The sequence below is a fragment of the Schistocerca piceifrons genome, chromosome 5 (assembly GCF_021461385.2).
Source record: "Schistocerca piceifrons isolate TAMUIC-IGC-003096 chromosome 5, iqSchPice1.1, whole genome shotgun sequence".
In the NCBI taxonomy this organism is placed as follows: domain Eukaryota; kingdom Metazoa; phylum Arthropoda; class Insecta; order Orthoptera; family Acrididae; genus Schistocerca; species Schistocerca piceifrons.
This window is the reverse complement of record NC_060142.1, coordinates 96,364,731-96,378,902: the sequence shown is the minus strand read 5'-3', so window position 1 is coordinate 96,378,902 and position 14,172 is coordinate 96,364,731. Positions and strand designations below refer to the sequence as shown.

The following is a 14,172-nucleotide window of genomic DNA, read 5'->3' as shown; positions in this document are numbered from 1 at the left end:
GTGACATAGGAAGGACGGTGGGAGAGAAAGGAGCCGATCAGACGTAGTTAATCGGAAGGGCGAAGGTTTGGAGGTTGAAGAGGAGACCAGAATACCATACGCGTTCATAGGCACGTTCGAGGTCCAGGGAGAGGAAGGTTCCGGAGTGATGGGAATTAAGCTGCTCGGAAAGGAGATGAGTGAGGTGAAGGAGAACGCCATTGGAAGAGAAGGACGGCCGAAAGCCACACTGGGTAACGGGAACGAGGCGGTGCTGGTGGAGATGCTGGTGGAGATGCTGGTGGATGCGTCTGGTCAGGATAGATTCCAGGACCTTGCTGAAGACCGAGGTAAGGCTGATGGGACGGTAGGAAGAGGCGGCGGACTGCGGTTTACGAGGATTAAGGAACATCAGGATACGGGAGGTTTTCCATAGGTTGGGGTAGTAGCCGGTGGACAGGACTACATTGTAGAGCCTTGCCGGGGTGGAGAGGAAAGAGACAGGAGCTTCACGAAGGTGGCGGTAGGTGACACGATCGTGACCAGGAGTGGTGTTGCGTTTCGTGTGGAGTGTGGCAATGGGATCCTGTGTAGTGATGGACAACATTGCACGCACAGAACTCGATGCCCCTAAGTACTGGAAACCAGTGCGAGGGTGGGACAGAGGTGTCAGTTCGATCACGGACATCCGGGAAGAGGGAGTAATCAAACTGGGGATCATCAGGGATGGAAAAGGTATCGGAGAGATACGAGGCAAAGTGATTGGCCTTACTGAGCGTGTCATGGAAGGGGTGATCATTATGGAGAAGAGGATAGTAGGGGGAGGGTTTAGTTCCGGTAAGGCGACGGAAGGCTGACCGGATCTTGGACGAGTTTATAGGTAGGGTAGCATTTAAACGGGTGCATGTCTGTCGCCAGTCCCGGCATTTCTTAGCCGTGAGCAAATTTCGAATGTGTCGCTGGAGTTGCCGGTGGCGGCGTAGTGTGTCTGGGTCACGCGTGTGGAGGAAGGCACAGTAGAGATGACGGGATTTACGGAGGAGGAGGATGGCCTGTGGGAGTAAGGTAGGACAGTGGTGGTGGATGGCGACAGTAGGGACATGGGCCTCCACGGCCTCAGACAAGGCCTGCTGGAGAAAGGAGGTGGCATGGGTAACATCGTCAAGGTGGTGGTAGGTGAAGGGGTGGCTATCGACCTGGGTGGAGAGGGTATCCCAGTAGGCATTCCAGTTGGCACGGGAATAGTCATGGACATACTTTGGGGAAGGGTCATTACAAGGGTCGGGGCGGGGGCGACGACCATCTGAAATGGTGAGGAGGACAGGGAGATGGTCACTACTAATAGGCTCCAGGACATCCACCGTTATGCGGCCAAGGAGGTTAGGGGAGGAAAGGATAACATCGGGATTGGAGTTGGATTCGGGACGGGTGTGCTGGGGAATGGGGATGAGGCTGCCTTGGAGTGAGGAGAGGAACCAATGCCACTGCCGTAACTGGGCAGCGGAACGACTATGGATGTTGAGGTCTGCGGCAGTCACGTAGGAGGAGAAGGTACGGTCAATGTGGGAGAGGAAGTCGAAGGGAATAGGGGCGATAGGGTGGACATAGATGGTGGCGCAGGTGACGGTAAGGCCGGGGAAGAAGTGGCTAAGAATCAGGTGTTTGGTGGGGTCGGGAAGAAGAGGTTGGAGCCGAACTGGGGAGCGGTGAAGGGGGTAGGGCGAAGTGTGGGCAGTGTGGTGGGGTTGGAGGAAGGTTTCATTGAGGAGGAAGGCATCCATGCGGTGGGTGGCAAGGGTGTGCAGGAAGAGGTTCTTATTGGCTGGAAGGGAGCAGATGATGTTGAAAAGGATATGGTGCTGTCGCACCATGACAGGGATTGAGACAATGGTGTCAAGATGGGAGAATGTGAAACGGCTCTGGTTGTTGGAGTAGGTGGCGTACATTATTAAGTGGTAAACGGAATGGGCGGCGACGGATATCTGTTGGAGGGTGTGGGGTCGCTGAAATGGGTGAACATTTTGGAGGATGATGGTGAGGAATCTGATGATGTCCTCAACAGTAGGGGGTGGGCGAAGGGAATTGCTGGGAGGGGTGGGGACGTCCAGAGGGTGGACAGGAATGGTGAGTTCAGGAGTGGTAGGAGGGGGTTGGGCCTTACATTTTTGGGAATAAGTAGGATGAGGGAGGTTACAGGTATTACAGGAAGGGGGGACTGGAGATGGGGCACTGCCGTAAGAAGTGGGCTTGCCTACAGTGCGGGCAGGTGGGGGCCTCGTGGCACTCGGATGTCAGTTGTGCATTATACCGCAAGCACCTCTGGCAGTGGAGGGGTTTAAAAGGGGAACGGGAAGGGTCAACTTGGTAGCGTTGGTGAAAGAGAACGTCTCCTGAAGGAGGGTGCCTGTCTATAGAGGGGGCATGTTTGGAAAAGACCCGCATAAGGTGGGTTGGGCCAGCTGAGTTATGGATGTGGCGAACAGCATGCACCTCCATATGGTGATGCCCCTTGAGCTCCACCAACACCACTTCCTCCGTGATCACAGGACTAAGCTTAGTGATCACGGCGGTGAGGGTGGGCGGGTGTTGGGGTTGGTTGGAGGGAGGTTGGGAAGGAGCAGGGGTGAGGGAGGCATTAGGGCCACAGTGGGTGAAAGGGATGCAGGAAAGGAGATTTGAGTGGAGGGTAGGGCTGGGGGAGGAGATGAGGACTGAATCACGGCGAGGAGTGAGGAGGGAGCGACTGGAATGTGGCGGGGAGTGGCAGGTCCCGGTGCTGGAGTCGGCGTGGGAGATGGTGAGGGCGATGGCGAAAGTGATGATGAAGGTGAAGGGGAGAGTTGAGCATGGGCCATGGCCCTCAGGGCGATCACCCTAGCGGGGGCTGTGGAAACGGAAGGAGCAGAGGGAGGGAGTGGAGGGAAGGGATCAGAGGAGGCGCGGGAGGGAGGAGCCGAGGATGGGGCGACAAATAGTGAGGGAGATGGGAGAGTGAGGAGTGGGGAGATGGACTGAGGGGGGGGTCATGGGGCACACCACGTGATAGTGGTGGCGGCGGTGGCGTGTTTATGACGGTGGTGGTGGTGGTGGTGGTGTCGACATTACGATAAGGGGAAAAACACAAGACGGGACGGGACAAAGAAGCAAACGAGGGATGGGCAAGGCGACGAGAGACACAGAGTAAAAGGGACAGAGAACGATGAAGGAGACTGGAGCCGAAGCCCCACTCTGCTGCTGCTGCTTCTGGCGGAGGGGGCGACCCGACTGGCTGGCCGGTGGAGACGCCGACGCCAACGCTGCTGCTGCAGCCGCTGGCGGCTGCTGCTGCCGCAGCCGCTGGCGGCTGCTGCTGCCGCAGCCGCGGGCGGCTGCTGCTGCCGCAGCCGCGGGCGGCTGCTGCTGCCGCAGCCGCTGGCGGCTGCTGCTGCCGCAGCCGCTGGCGGCTGCTGCTGCCGCAGCCGCTGGCGGCTGCTGCTGCCGCAGCCGCTGGCGGCTGCTGCTGCCGCAGCCGCTGGCGGCTGCTGCTGCCGCAGCCGCTGGCGGCTGCTGCTGCCGCAGCCGCTGGCGGCTGCTGCTGCCGCAGCCGCTGGCGGCTGCTGCTGCCGCAGCCGCTGGCGGCTGCTGCTGCCGCAGCCGCTGGCGGCTGCTGCTGCCGCAGCCGCTGGCGGCTGCTGCTGCCGCAGCCGCTGGCGGCTGCTGCTGCCGCAGCCGCTGGCGGCTGCTGCTGCCGCAGCCGCTGGCGGCTGCTGCTGCCGCAGCCGCTGGCGGCTGCTGCTGCCGCAGCCGCTGGCGGCTGCTGCTGCCGCAGCCGCTGGCGGCTGCTGCTGCCGCAGCCGCTGGCGGCTGCTGCTGCCGCAGCCGCTGGCGGCTGCTGCTGCCGCAGCCGCTGGCGGCTGCTGCTGCCGCAGCCGCTGGCGGCTGCTGCTGCCGCAGCCGCTGGCGGCTGCTGCTGCCGCAGCCGCTGGCGGCTGCTGCTGCCGCAGCCGCTGGCGGCTGCTGCTGCCGCAGCCGCTGGCGGCTGCTGCTGCCGCAGCCGCTGGCGGCTGCTGCTGCCGCAGCCGCTGGCGGCTGCTGCTGCCGCAGCCGCTGGCGGCTGCTGCTGCCGCAGCCGCTGGCGGCTGCTGCTGCTGCAGCCGCTGGCGGCTGCTGCTGCTGCAGCCGCTGGCGGCTGCTGCTGCTGCAGCCGCTGGCGGCTGCTGCTGCTGCAGCCGCTGGCGGCTGCTGCTGCTGCAGCCGCTGGCGGCTGCTGCTGCTGCAGCCGCTGGCGGCTGCTGCTGCTGCAGCCGCTGGCTGCTGGCACCTTCAATAGACCTATCGCTTCGATTAGAACCGGGAGGGCGCAATCGAAGGGCGGTATCCTTCCGGATTACCGACGGAGATGGTCGAGCCCAGGTGCAGTCGCGCATGCGAAATGTACTGGCTTCCTACAGCGCATGCGTCAGGTGTTGACATGCGCGGCATACCCGAGTTGTGCGTTCTGCCCTCAGTGGTGAAAGTACAATATCGTCTAGTCATTATCGATTGACGCCGTCGTTTCCGCTGTGATTGTATAATTTTAAAAACAGGATTCCAATTTTTATCCAGCTGAAAGCCGTTGTCACGATTTATAAGATTATGGGCAAGACGTATTTCCACTGATTCTTTGATTACAGAATCCAAAAATCCAGAAACTGGAGCTAAAATTTTTGTTCCATTGTATTCCATTGAATGTCCCATGAAATACACCGATCTGCGACAACTGTCAAAATCGGCAGTAGCAGAGCACTGTATCTTTCATGTTCTGTACATCGTTCATGGACAGTTCTTGTCGTCTCCCTTTGCATATATTGGCCAATTTCGTAGACGCCTGCTTTCTTTTGCAAATCGTCTTTAACGGATTCGACCAGGGCCCGGCTCTTTACTGAAGAAGAATAACCTTGATTTTATCTTCCGTCCACCAGCAATTTGTGTATTTTCGACGACACATAACAAGAAGCAACGCACTGAGGACGCTGATGACGTCTATAAATCAACTGCGTTCCTTCCATACGCTGGGAATGACAGTTGCGCATGGCCTTCCTTATTTGGCGTGAAGTGTAGCCATTCCCTTTGGAATTGGAATCCTGTTATTAAAATTATCCATCAAAGTGGAATCGACGGCGTAATTAGATACTCAATGACTAGATGGTCTTTTACTTTCACCACCGAGGGCAGCACGTACTACTCGGCTATGCGGCGCATGTCAACACCTGACGAATGAGCTGTAGGATGCCAGTACATTTCACATGTGCGAGATTCGGCATAAATACCGCGACTGCACCTGGGGTTTTCAGTACTTGTGTGCTCACCAGATGATGTCCGGACGTCTCTGGGCCGAAATATCGCGACAAAATGTCTACGGGATCCGGCTGCATACCCGGAAATTATTAGAAGAAGAAATGCGCCTGGCAAATTTCAGAAGTCGCAACTGTATTCCTGCCTAACTCTTGTCAGGTATCGCACAAGGAACATCCAGCTGTTCCTAACCCTGTTATATGACCTCCTTTAAACTCAGTGACGTGTTGATAATGGCGTCTTTGTCGCCTTAAATCCATTCTTGACCATCAACTCATCACCTCCACTCTCAAAGGTAACTAACATTCACGACCGTTACAGCGTATATTTAAAGTAAACATAATCTGCATTCTCATAGAGGTGCTACCAGCGCCATACTTACGCGACTACCGCAAAATATGAGTAGACATCATATTTCAGATGAAGAAACATCCCTACCAACTTCGGTTTATGTCGCACAAGCCCTTCTTTCTGTAATGGTTTTTGTTTTGCATCAGTGTATGTCTACAGTTCTCATGGTCACCGAGAGAATTATGAAACTTACAGTCGGTACACTTAACACAGTCCTAAATAAGAAACTTAAACTTTTTCATGGCAGTCGAGAAAACTTCACTAATTTTAACATAATACTTCAGAGTGAAGGCGACATTCTTTGCACGCATTTTATCCCCCATTTGTCTGAATGAAGCCGTATATCGACCGTTATTGTGGCTTACTTCATAGCATTGTAGTGTGGCAATGCAACAAAAAACGATACATTAGCAAGATTCTAACCAGAGATCTTTTTATTACATTTTGTTTTCCTCCAGTGCAAACGCCTACATAATTTGAATCCGAGCGCTCCACGTTTATCAAGATTCGATCCGTCCCGATAAGGAAACCACAGTGAAAATAAAAAAAATCTATTTGCGACGGTTGACTACATCTTCCAGGTACTTCTCTACACAGTCGCCTCTCCGACTTTGACATCTGTCGTAGCTTTGGTCCAGCTTTCGAGTACCCTCGTCCTAGAAGGCAGTCTATGTTTTCCACCAATTCGCAACATTTTGGCACAGACAACGAGCTGCAGACCAGCGTAATCTTCAGAATCAGTGGTTCATGTGAGCAGAGGTGAAACTCACCCATGATGGGTGGTCCAACAGTTCCCATCGAAAACGATGTAGGGGTGTGTTTGTGCCCATGCAGAGCGCGGCCGAGAATTTTCATGAATAAGAAATCGTATTACAGTTAACGTTGTGTGGGGTTGCATGAAATCCGGCGAAAAATCTCAGCAGGTACTCATACTTCGCAGGAGATAATATTTTCTAGGGATCTTTCCTCACTCGAAGTGCGCTCGGAACTGAACAAGAGATACGTGACACGATCGACGGCCATACTAGAGACTATGCCCAACACATCTGTGCAGAGGTTCATCGTAATTTCTATGTGGTTTCCATTTCGCGACCTTTCGAAGCTTAAAACGAATAGTCGTGGTGAAGAATTAGATGCGTGTTAATTAGTCAAATATATGCTAACACAATTTTTATGAACATTATAAACGAGATGATGATCAATTACATATTGCACAAAAACTTCCAGTTTTTGTTGCAGTTTTAAAAAATATCAATAATTAATAATTTATAAGGCGCTCTGCATCGCGGTGTAGCTTGCTCGCCAGGCTTCGAGAGGGTGCGTTTCTGGAAGAGGTATCGAATATATTGCTTCCCCCTACTTATACCTCCCGAGGAGATCACGAATGTAAAATTAGAGAGATTAGAGCGCGCACGGAGGCTTTCAGACAGTCGTTCTTCCCGCGAACATACGCGACTGGAACAGGAAAGGGAGGTAATGACAGTGGCACGTAAAGTGCCCTCCGCCACACAACGTTGGGTGGCTTGCGGAGTATAAATGTAGACGTAGATGTAGACAAGATGCAATGAATGCTTTCACGGCCGGTGTTTTCTTCAGTTGAAACTTCGGGTGTGAGAGGCCGTGGTCGATGTATAAAATTTCTACCTAACTTTTCGCCTCCATGTGCGGAAGACATCTTCTGAGGTCGTCTGGCTACTGCCACTGAGGCTCCAGGTACTCTCGCATTCAAAGAGCGCATAGAGGGCACCACTATATGTCACGTGATGACGACGATATGCCTGTCTCTGGAAGGCGTCATCATTCTCGATTAAGAGTAATAGATTGTTATTCTGCTGGCGCAACGTCGACATCCATATTTTGTCTAACTTTTAAACTTCCTCTTTTCTATTAAATTTGTTATGGTGTTTGTGAATCGCTATTGCTTCTCTATACATGTGCGCATGATAATGGGATGTTCGTGCTAGAACGCTTGTCTCATTAAATTTAATTTCGTGATTCCCATCTCGAAAAACATGCTCAGCTACGGACAATTTTTCGATGTGTCCTAAGCGACAATTTCTTCTATGTTCGGCTAAGCGGGTGTTTACACTTCTTTTCGTTGTTCCAGTATATACTTGTCCACAACTGCATGGAATTTTGTATACCACAGGTGTTGCTAGGAGGTTTCGAACGTGTTTTGCAGTTTTTTAAATATTCCTTAATCTTCTTGGCGCTTCTGAAAATTGATTGAGCCCTCCATCAAAGAAGAAAAGCCAGAAGTCCAGAACAAAACGGTCTGCTACTGGATAAGTTTTCTTACCGTTCATTAACACAGTCACGGACAGTATCGGGAAAGTTCTGGCTAAGTATGGGATCGAAACAATTTCCTTGCTGGTATATCCGTTTTTCATGAAGGCTGACCGTAAGTGATTTGCTTCATCTTGTAAGTAAGCCGGCTCGCAGATTTTGTAGGCTCTGTCCACTAAGCTTTTCATGACACCTCTTTTTCTCAGACACTACCGAATGATCTACGTGACCCATTGAGAAAATTAGTTTGACTGTAGTGAATTTAAGTTTCTCATAAAACTTAGGAGTCTATTTTCTTAAGAATTTTTGAGACCTGCTTCGAACAGGACTATTGATAGTTGAATTCTGAACTTGACGTACCATAAATACGAAAAATTACGGAAACCTCATTACCAGAGTCTGGCATCACGACCCACAAGCAGTGTGCTATGGATGTTAACGGGACACGAGAGCGGTTCAAGAGTTTTGGCTGCTCCCACACGGCCCGTTGTTGCGCCGGAACCCCTAGCCGTGTGTGTAGCGGCGCTGGCCGCGTGTCGCCATTAGAATTGAGTTTGCTCATATGTGGCGGCACCACCACTTCATTAAGTTCCACGCGGCGGCAGTAAATTGTGCGGGCGACGTGGACACCGGTAATGGCCTCTCATTAATCCTCGAACCGACCGCGATTGGATTTTCTGAGTCGCTTAACTACAGTAGGTGGTTAGTAACTGGTGTCGCTGTGCCTCCCCACCTCCGCTTGCCCCACCGACTCTCACAGTATTCGTAGTTGCTATTACGCTTAGAAATAGTGATATTTCTGATACACTTGCAGCTCAGACTGGTGAAGTGAGTTCATTACGAGGACATCGGATATCACTAACTATTTTCTTATTTTTGCTCTTCCCACTTGAGAACGTAGCACGATGCAAGTTTCTCTGATATTTCTCTCCATCTATTTCTTATTTTTTCACAAATCAGCAGACGTAATAGTAAGCTTCAACTCTGCATCTGTCGTGCCCTCCTTCAATTCTTCAATTTGGGTGGACTATCGATGTTCCGTCCTCCTCCTGGGTAGTAACAGAGCAGTCTCGTAGATTCCGGTTACCAATAAATTAGGAAGCGGAAACATGCAAAAGGTTTTTATCTTCAGATAGACAGAGGGACGCCAGGTGGTACTATGCTACACCAAGAAGTAGTGTACAATTTTAATGGCCAGTAATCCAGACAATAAACAGGTCCTCATTGGACAAAAATGTTATACTAGAACTGACATGTGATTACATTTTCATGCAATTTGGGCGCATAGATACTGAGAAATCAGTACCCAGAACAGCCACCTCTGGCAGTAATAACGGCCTTGATACGCCTGGGCAGTGAGTCAAACAGAGCTTGGATGGCGTGTACAGGTACAGCTGCCCATGGGCTGCTTCAACACGATACCACAGTTCATCAAGAGTAGTGACTGGTCAATGGTGGCCGAGCAACTGGCTCGTCACAATACGCCAGACATTTTCATTTGGTGAGAGATCGGAGAATGCGCTGGCCAGGGCAGCAGTCGAACATTTTCTGTATCCAGAAAGGCCCGTACAGGACCTGCAACATGTGGTCGTGCATTATCCTGCTGAAATGTAGGGTTTCGCAGGGATCGAATGGAGGGTAGAGCCACGGGTCGTAACACATCTGAAATTTAACGTCCACTGTTCAAAGTGCCGTCAATGCGAACAAGAGGTGACCGAGACGTGTAACCAGTGTCACCCCATATCAATACGCCGGTTGATACGCCAGTATGGCGATGACGAATACACGCTTCCAATGTGCGTTCAGCGCGATGTCGCCAAACACGTATGCGACCATCATGATGCTGCAAAGAGAACCTGGAGTCATCCGAAAAAATGACATTTTGCCATTCGTGCACCCAGGTTCGTCGTTGAGTACACCATCGCAGGCGCTCCTGTCTGTGATGCAGCGTCAAGGGTAACCGGAGCTGATAGTCCATGCTGCTGCTAACGTCGTCGAACTGTTCGTGCAGATGGTTGTCGTCTTGCAAACGTCCCCATCCGTTGACTCAGAGATCGAGACGTGGCTGCACGATCCGTTACAGCCATGCGGATAAGATGCCTGTCATCTCGACTGCTAGCGATACGAGGCCGTTGTGATCCAGCACGGCGTTCCGTATTACCCTCCTGAACCCACCGCCTCCATATTCTGCTAACAGTTATTTGATCTCGACCAATGCGAGCAGCAGTGTCGCGATACGATAAAACGCAATCTCAATAGGCTACAATCCAACCTTTATCAAAGTCGGAAACGTGATGGTACGCATTTCTCCTCCTTACACGAGGCATCACAAAAACGTTTCAATAGGCAATGCCGGTCAACTGCTGTTTGTGTATGAGAAATTGGTTGGAGACTTTCCTCATGTCAGCACGTCGTAGGTGTCGCCACCGGCGCCAGCCTTGTGTGAATGCTCTGAAAAGCTAATCATTTGCGTATCACAGCATCTTCTTCCTGTTGGTTAAATTTCGCGTCTGTAGCACGTCATCTTCGTGGTGTAGCAATTTTAATGGCCAATAGTGTGAAAGGCCCGATTTATTCTCTTAGAACTTAAGCATTTGCCGATTCTGCCTGAAAAGTTACCATAGAAAGGTAACCTGTGGAATTTACGCCCAATAGCCAATCCGCTATTTACTGGCTGTAGGGAAGCGAATATTCCGGGTGTGCGTGGGGTGCAAGCAGCGTTATGTTTATCGCCTTTTCGAATGGGTACGACCAGGATTTTCTTGGGAAGATTAACAGGGGTGCATTACGAAGGATAAACTATATTAATTTAAATTCCAGATCACTGGCTTCTTGAGATAATGGGACCGTATGCGTCCTGTGTAGTAAAGCCCTGAATGTGGCCTTTTTGAATTTCAGAGGATGATTAGACGATCTATCTATCGCGAAGTCGTAAGTGGTGACCTTTCTGAAAATATCAAAATTAGGAGAGTTCCCACTGATTTTTGACCAACAGATCTAAGAAGGGAAGGTTGCCATTAAGGCTCTGTTCCATAGTAAATTGGATCCCCTCGTGTATTTTATTTAGTTCACCTAGAAAAGCGTTATAATTTTGATGTATAACGGTTCTTTCAGGATTGTGTCAACCACGTATGTAGCCCAAAAAATTATCCTTTCAAAGTAATTGCTTATGTCGACCATCATATTATGCCCAAATAACGTCATAAAAATGTCGGCAAGGCAATAAAGACAGTGGAGATCCCATTGCCAAGCTCTGGTTTTCGATGTATGTGCTATCCCCAAATTTAAAATAGTTGTAACCTAATACCAATCTGAGAAGCTGCAATGCCTCTTCTATCACTTTTAATGGTCTTCCAGTATCTTTCTTTAAATTTTCACTTATTTCGTGGCGCTGATCGGTTGGGATGCTTGCATACATATTTTTTTACATCAAATGAAACCAGGGAAATACCCTTTGGGATTCTCAAGGCTAAAAGTTTACATAAGTTTGCTATTTGAGATACTGAAGTTTACTGTATGCTTGAAGTTCCTATTCAAATAATCAGCCAAATGTTTGTGACGTTGAACACCTGGGCCATTCCTGGAATTAATTATGGGTCGGATAGGCAAACCTTCCTTATGGAGGTTCAATACACCACGAAGTCTAGGAGCCGATGGGCTCATCGGAATAATTGACCTCGTATTAAAAAGTCTGAGGAAGATACTTGTATTCCTAGTCAGGTTTTTGATAGTCGCTACGTATTTAGCAGTTAGGTCGTACCTACTTTTCTCGATGTGGTTGGTGTAAAAAAAATGCTCGACCTTTTCAACGTACTGTCGCTCCGAAATATCTATGACCGATGTAGACTTACGCGCTTGCACTACAATTGCACCACTATCCCGGAGCTTTTCATTGATCCGGCGTACTGTAGTATTCTCCTCAGGTCCTATAAAAGAGCTGCGACTAGGATGACTTGAAACTTCCTGGCAGATTAAAACTGTGTGCCGGACCGAGACTCGAACTCGGTACCTTTGCCTTTCGCGGGTGAGTCTCGGTCCGGCACACAGTTTTAATCTGCCAGGAAGTTTCATAAAACATTCATATTTCTTTACGTACTACACGAATATGTAATAAAAATGGGGGTTCCTATTTTAAAAAAACGCAGTTGATATTCGTTCGACCTATGGCAGCGCCATCTAGCAGGCCAACCATAGCGCCATCTGGTTTCCCCTTCAAGCTAGACAAGTTTCGTTGTTTGTAGTTTTTTCGTTTGAAGCTTATTTTATGATATATTTGGCCCGGTCACGATCAATGGACCACCCTGTGTATCCGATGGTGGTGAGGTGGGAAGTTTCCCTTGTTACGAATTTAAATCGCTTCTCGAACGAGCTGCTTGTAAACCTTTCTGGATGTGAGGTCGTGGTCCAAGAAACTCACCTGTCCATGATGTTTCGTCCAGAACTTCGCTGGGCTTTCTCAGAGGCTGAGTCTTGCCTACTGACCAGTCGGACGTCCGAGAATGACATATGTGCTGTAGAAAAGGGGGCGTGGTCGAAGTAACACGGGATGATCAGAGATAATACTTGTCAAAGATAAAACTTAACCATGCAATGTTGTCTTGTCAATGATGAAATTGTCTAGCGATTCTGGGGAGCTAGTGTCCATATGTCGCTAAGTTTCATTGCCTCGTCTTTCCTATTAAAATTATCGTGATGCTTATAAATTTCAATGGCTACTCTGCATAGACGTGGATAGTAATTTGTCGTTTTAGACAAAATTTCTATTTCAGAAAACTTCACTTCGTGGTGTCCTGACTGAAGAGCATGCTCTGCCGACTAGGAAAAATAGACCACAAAAGTCTTTGCTACAGCTGTTATTTTTTCTTTTAGCCGTGTATTTACGCTCCTTTTGGTAGTTCCAATGTAAACATTACCACACGTACACGGAATTTTTTGTATTGCAGATTTCGACAGAGGTGGGCGTTTATCCTTCACAGATCGGAGTTCTTGACTTCAGACCGGTCTTTAGACCAACAAAGAAATGATGTCATGTTTCTGTAAGATCTAACCGATCTGATCAGCTATTTGTTTTAATAAAAGAGAGAGAAACTGTATTTTTCCGTCGTTATGGTTCATCCTTGTCCTTCGTTCTTCTGTTCCTTGGTCGCAAAATTCTCTTTACCTCTTTCCCTGAGCGGCCATTTCTCTCGAAGGCCTGCTTCAGATGTTTTAGTTCAGCGTCCCAGTGTTTCGATGTGCGTATCCGTTCGGCTCTATGGACAAGGCTTTTAATGTCACCTCTCTTTTGTTGAGGATGACGGAGTTTTTGTGCAAATATCTGTCCGTATGTGTTACTTTCCGAAAAACTTTGTGTTTCAAACTTCCATGGGACCGTCTCATAACTAAAACATCCAAGAAAGATATTCTGTTATTTTCCATTTCCATGGTAAACTGGATTCTTTAATTAATTACCAAACCACAAATGTCATCTACAAACCGATACCAGCGAGCTGGTTCTTATTTACTATGTCCAGAGCCGACTGTTCGAATTTCTCCATATAGAAATAATCGATCGCAGCTGTAGCAGAGCATGCTTTTCAGTCAGGACACCACGAAGTGAAGTTCTGTGTATCAGAAATTTCATCTACAACGTCAAATTATTATCCACGACTATGTAGAGACGGCACTGAAATTTGTAAGCTTTAGGAGAATTTTAATATTAAAGAGGAGCCAATGAAACTTAGCGACATATGGACAGTATCCTTGCAGAATCGCTAGACAATTTTATCTTTGACAAGCCGACATACGATAGTTGTTTTATCTTTGACAAAGATGGTCTCTCTTCGTCAGGTGTTTCTTCGACAACGCCCCCTTTCCTACAGCATACATGTCGCTCTTGGACGTCCGACCGATCAGTCGGCAAGCCTAGCGGAGGAGCCTCAATGAGGATGTCCAGCGCCGTCCAGGAAAAAACGTCAGGAACAGAAGAGTTTCTTGGACCCCGACCTCACATCCCGAGAGGATTGAATGCTTTCACGACCGTATGACATAGGTGCTGGTATTCTATGCTTCTCGAACTTTCCTTCTATAAATGTTGCTTTCCGTAGCCATCATAAGCTCGTTATTGAAACCAGTTTCAAAGCCACAGTTCTCGTGATGTTCCTCTACCACAGATCTTACTCATTATTCGAGTGTGGCATTAATGGTCCTTAATATGATTCTTAACAGTACTTCCCGTTTTACCTATACAGGATGTCGGAAATT

The 14,172-nt window shown here is 49.3% G+C and overlaps 1 protein-coding gene across 1 annotated transcript in view; it reads right to left on the bottom strand.

Moving 5' to 3' along the window:
- Positions 1 to 14,172, bottom strand: part of LOC124798761 (coiled-coil domain-containing protein 177-like) — a 143,146-nt gene that overhangs the window by 61,103 nt on the left and 67,871 nt on the right. Inside the window, exon 2 of the mRNA XM_047262290.1 lies at positions 3,358 to 4,279. Coding sequence (XP_047118246.1) covers positions 3,358 to 4,279 — 922 coding nt within the window. The remainder of the gene's footprint in view (positions 1 to 3,357; positions 4,280 to 14,172) is intronic.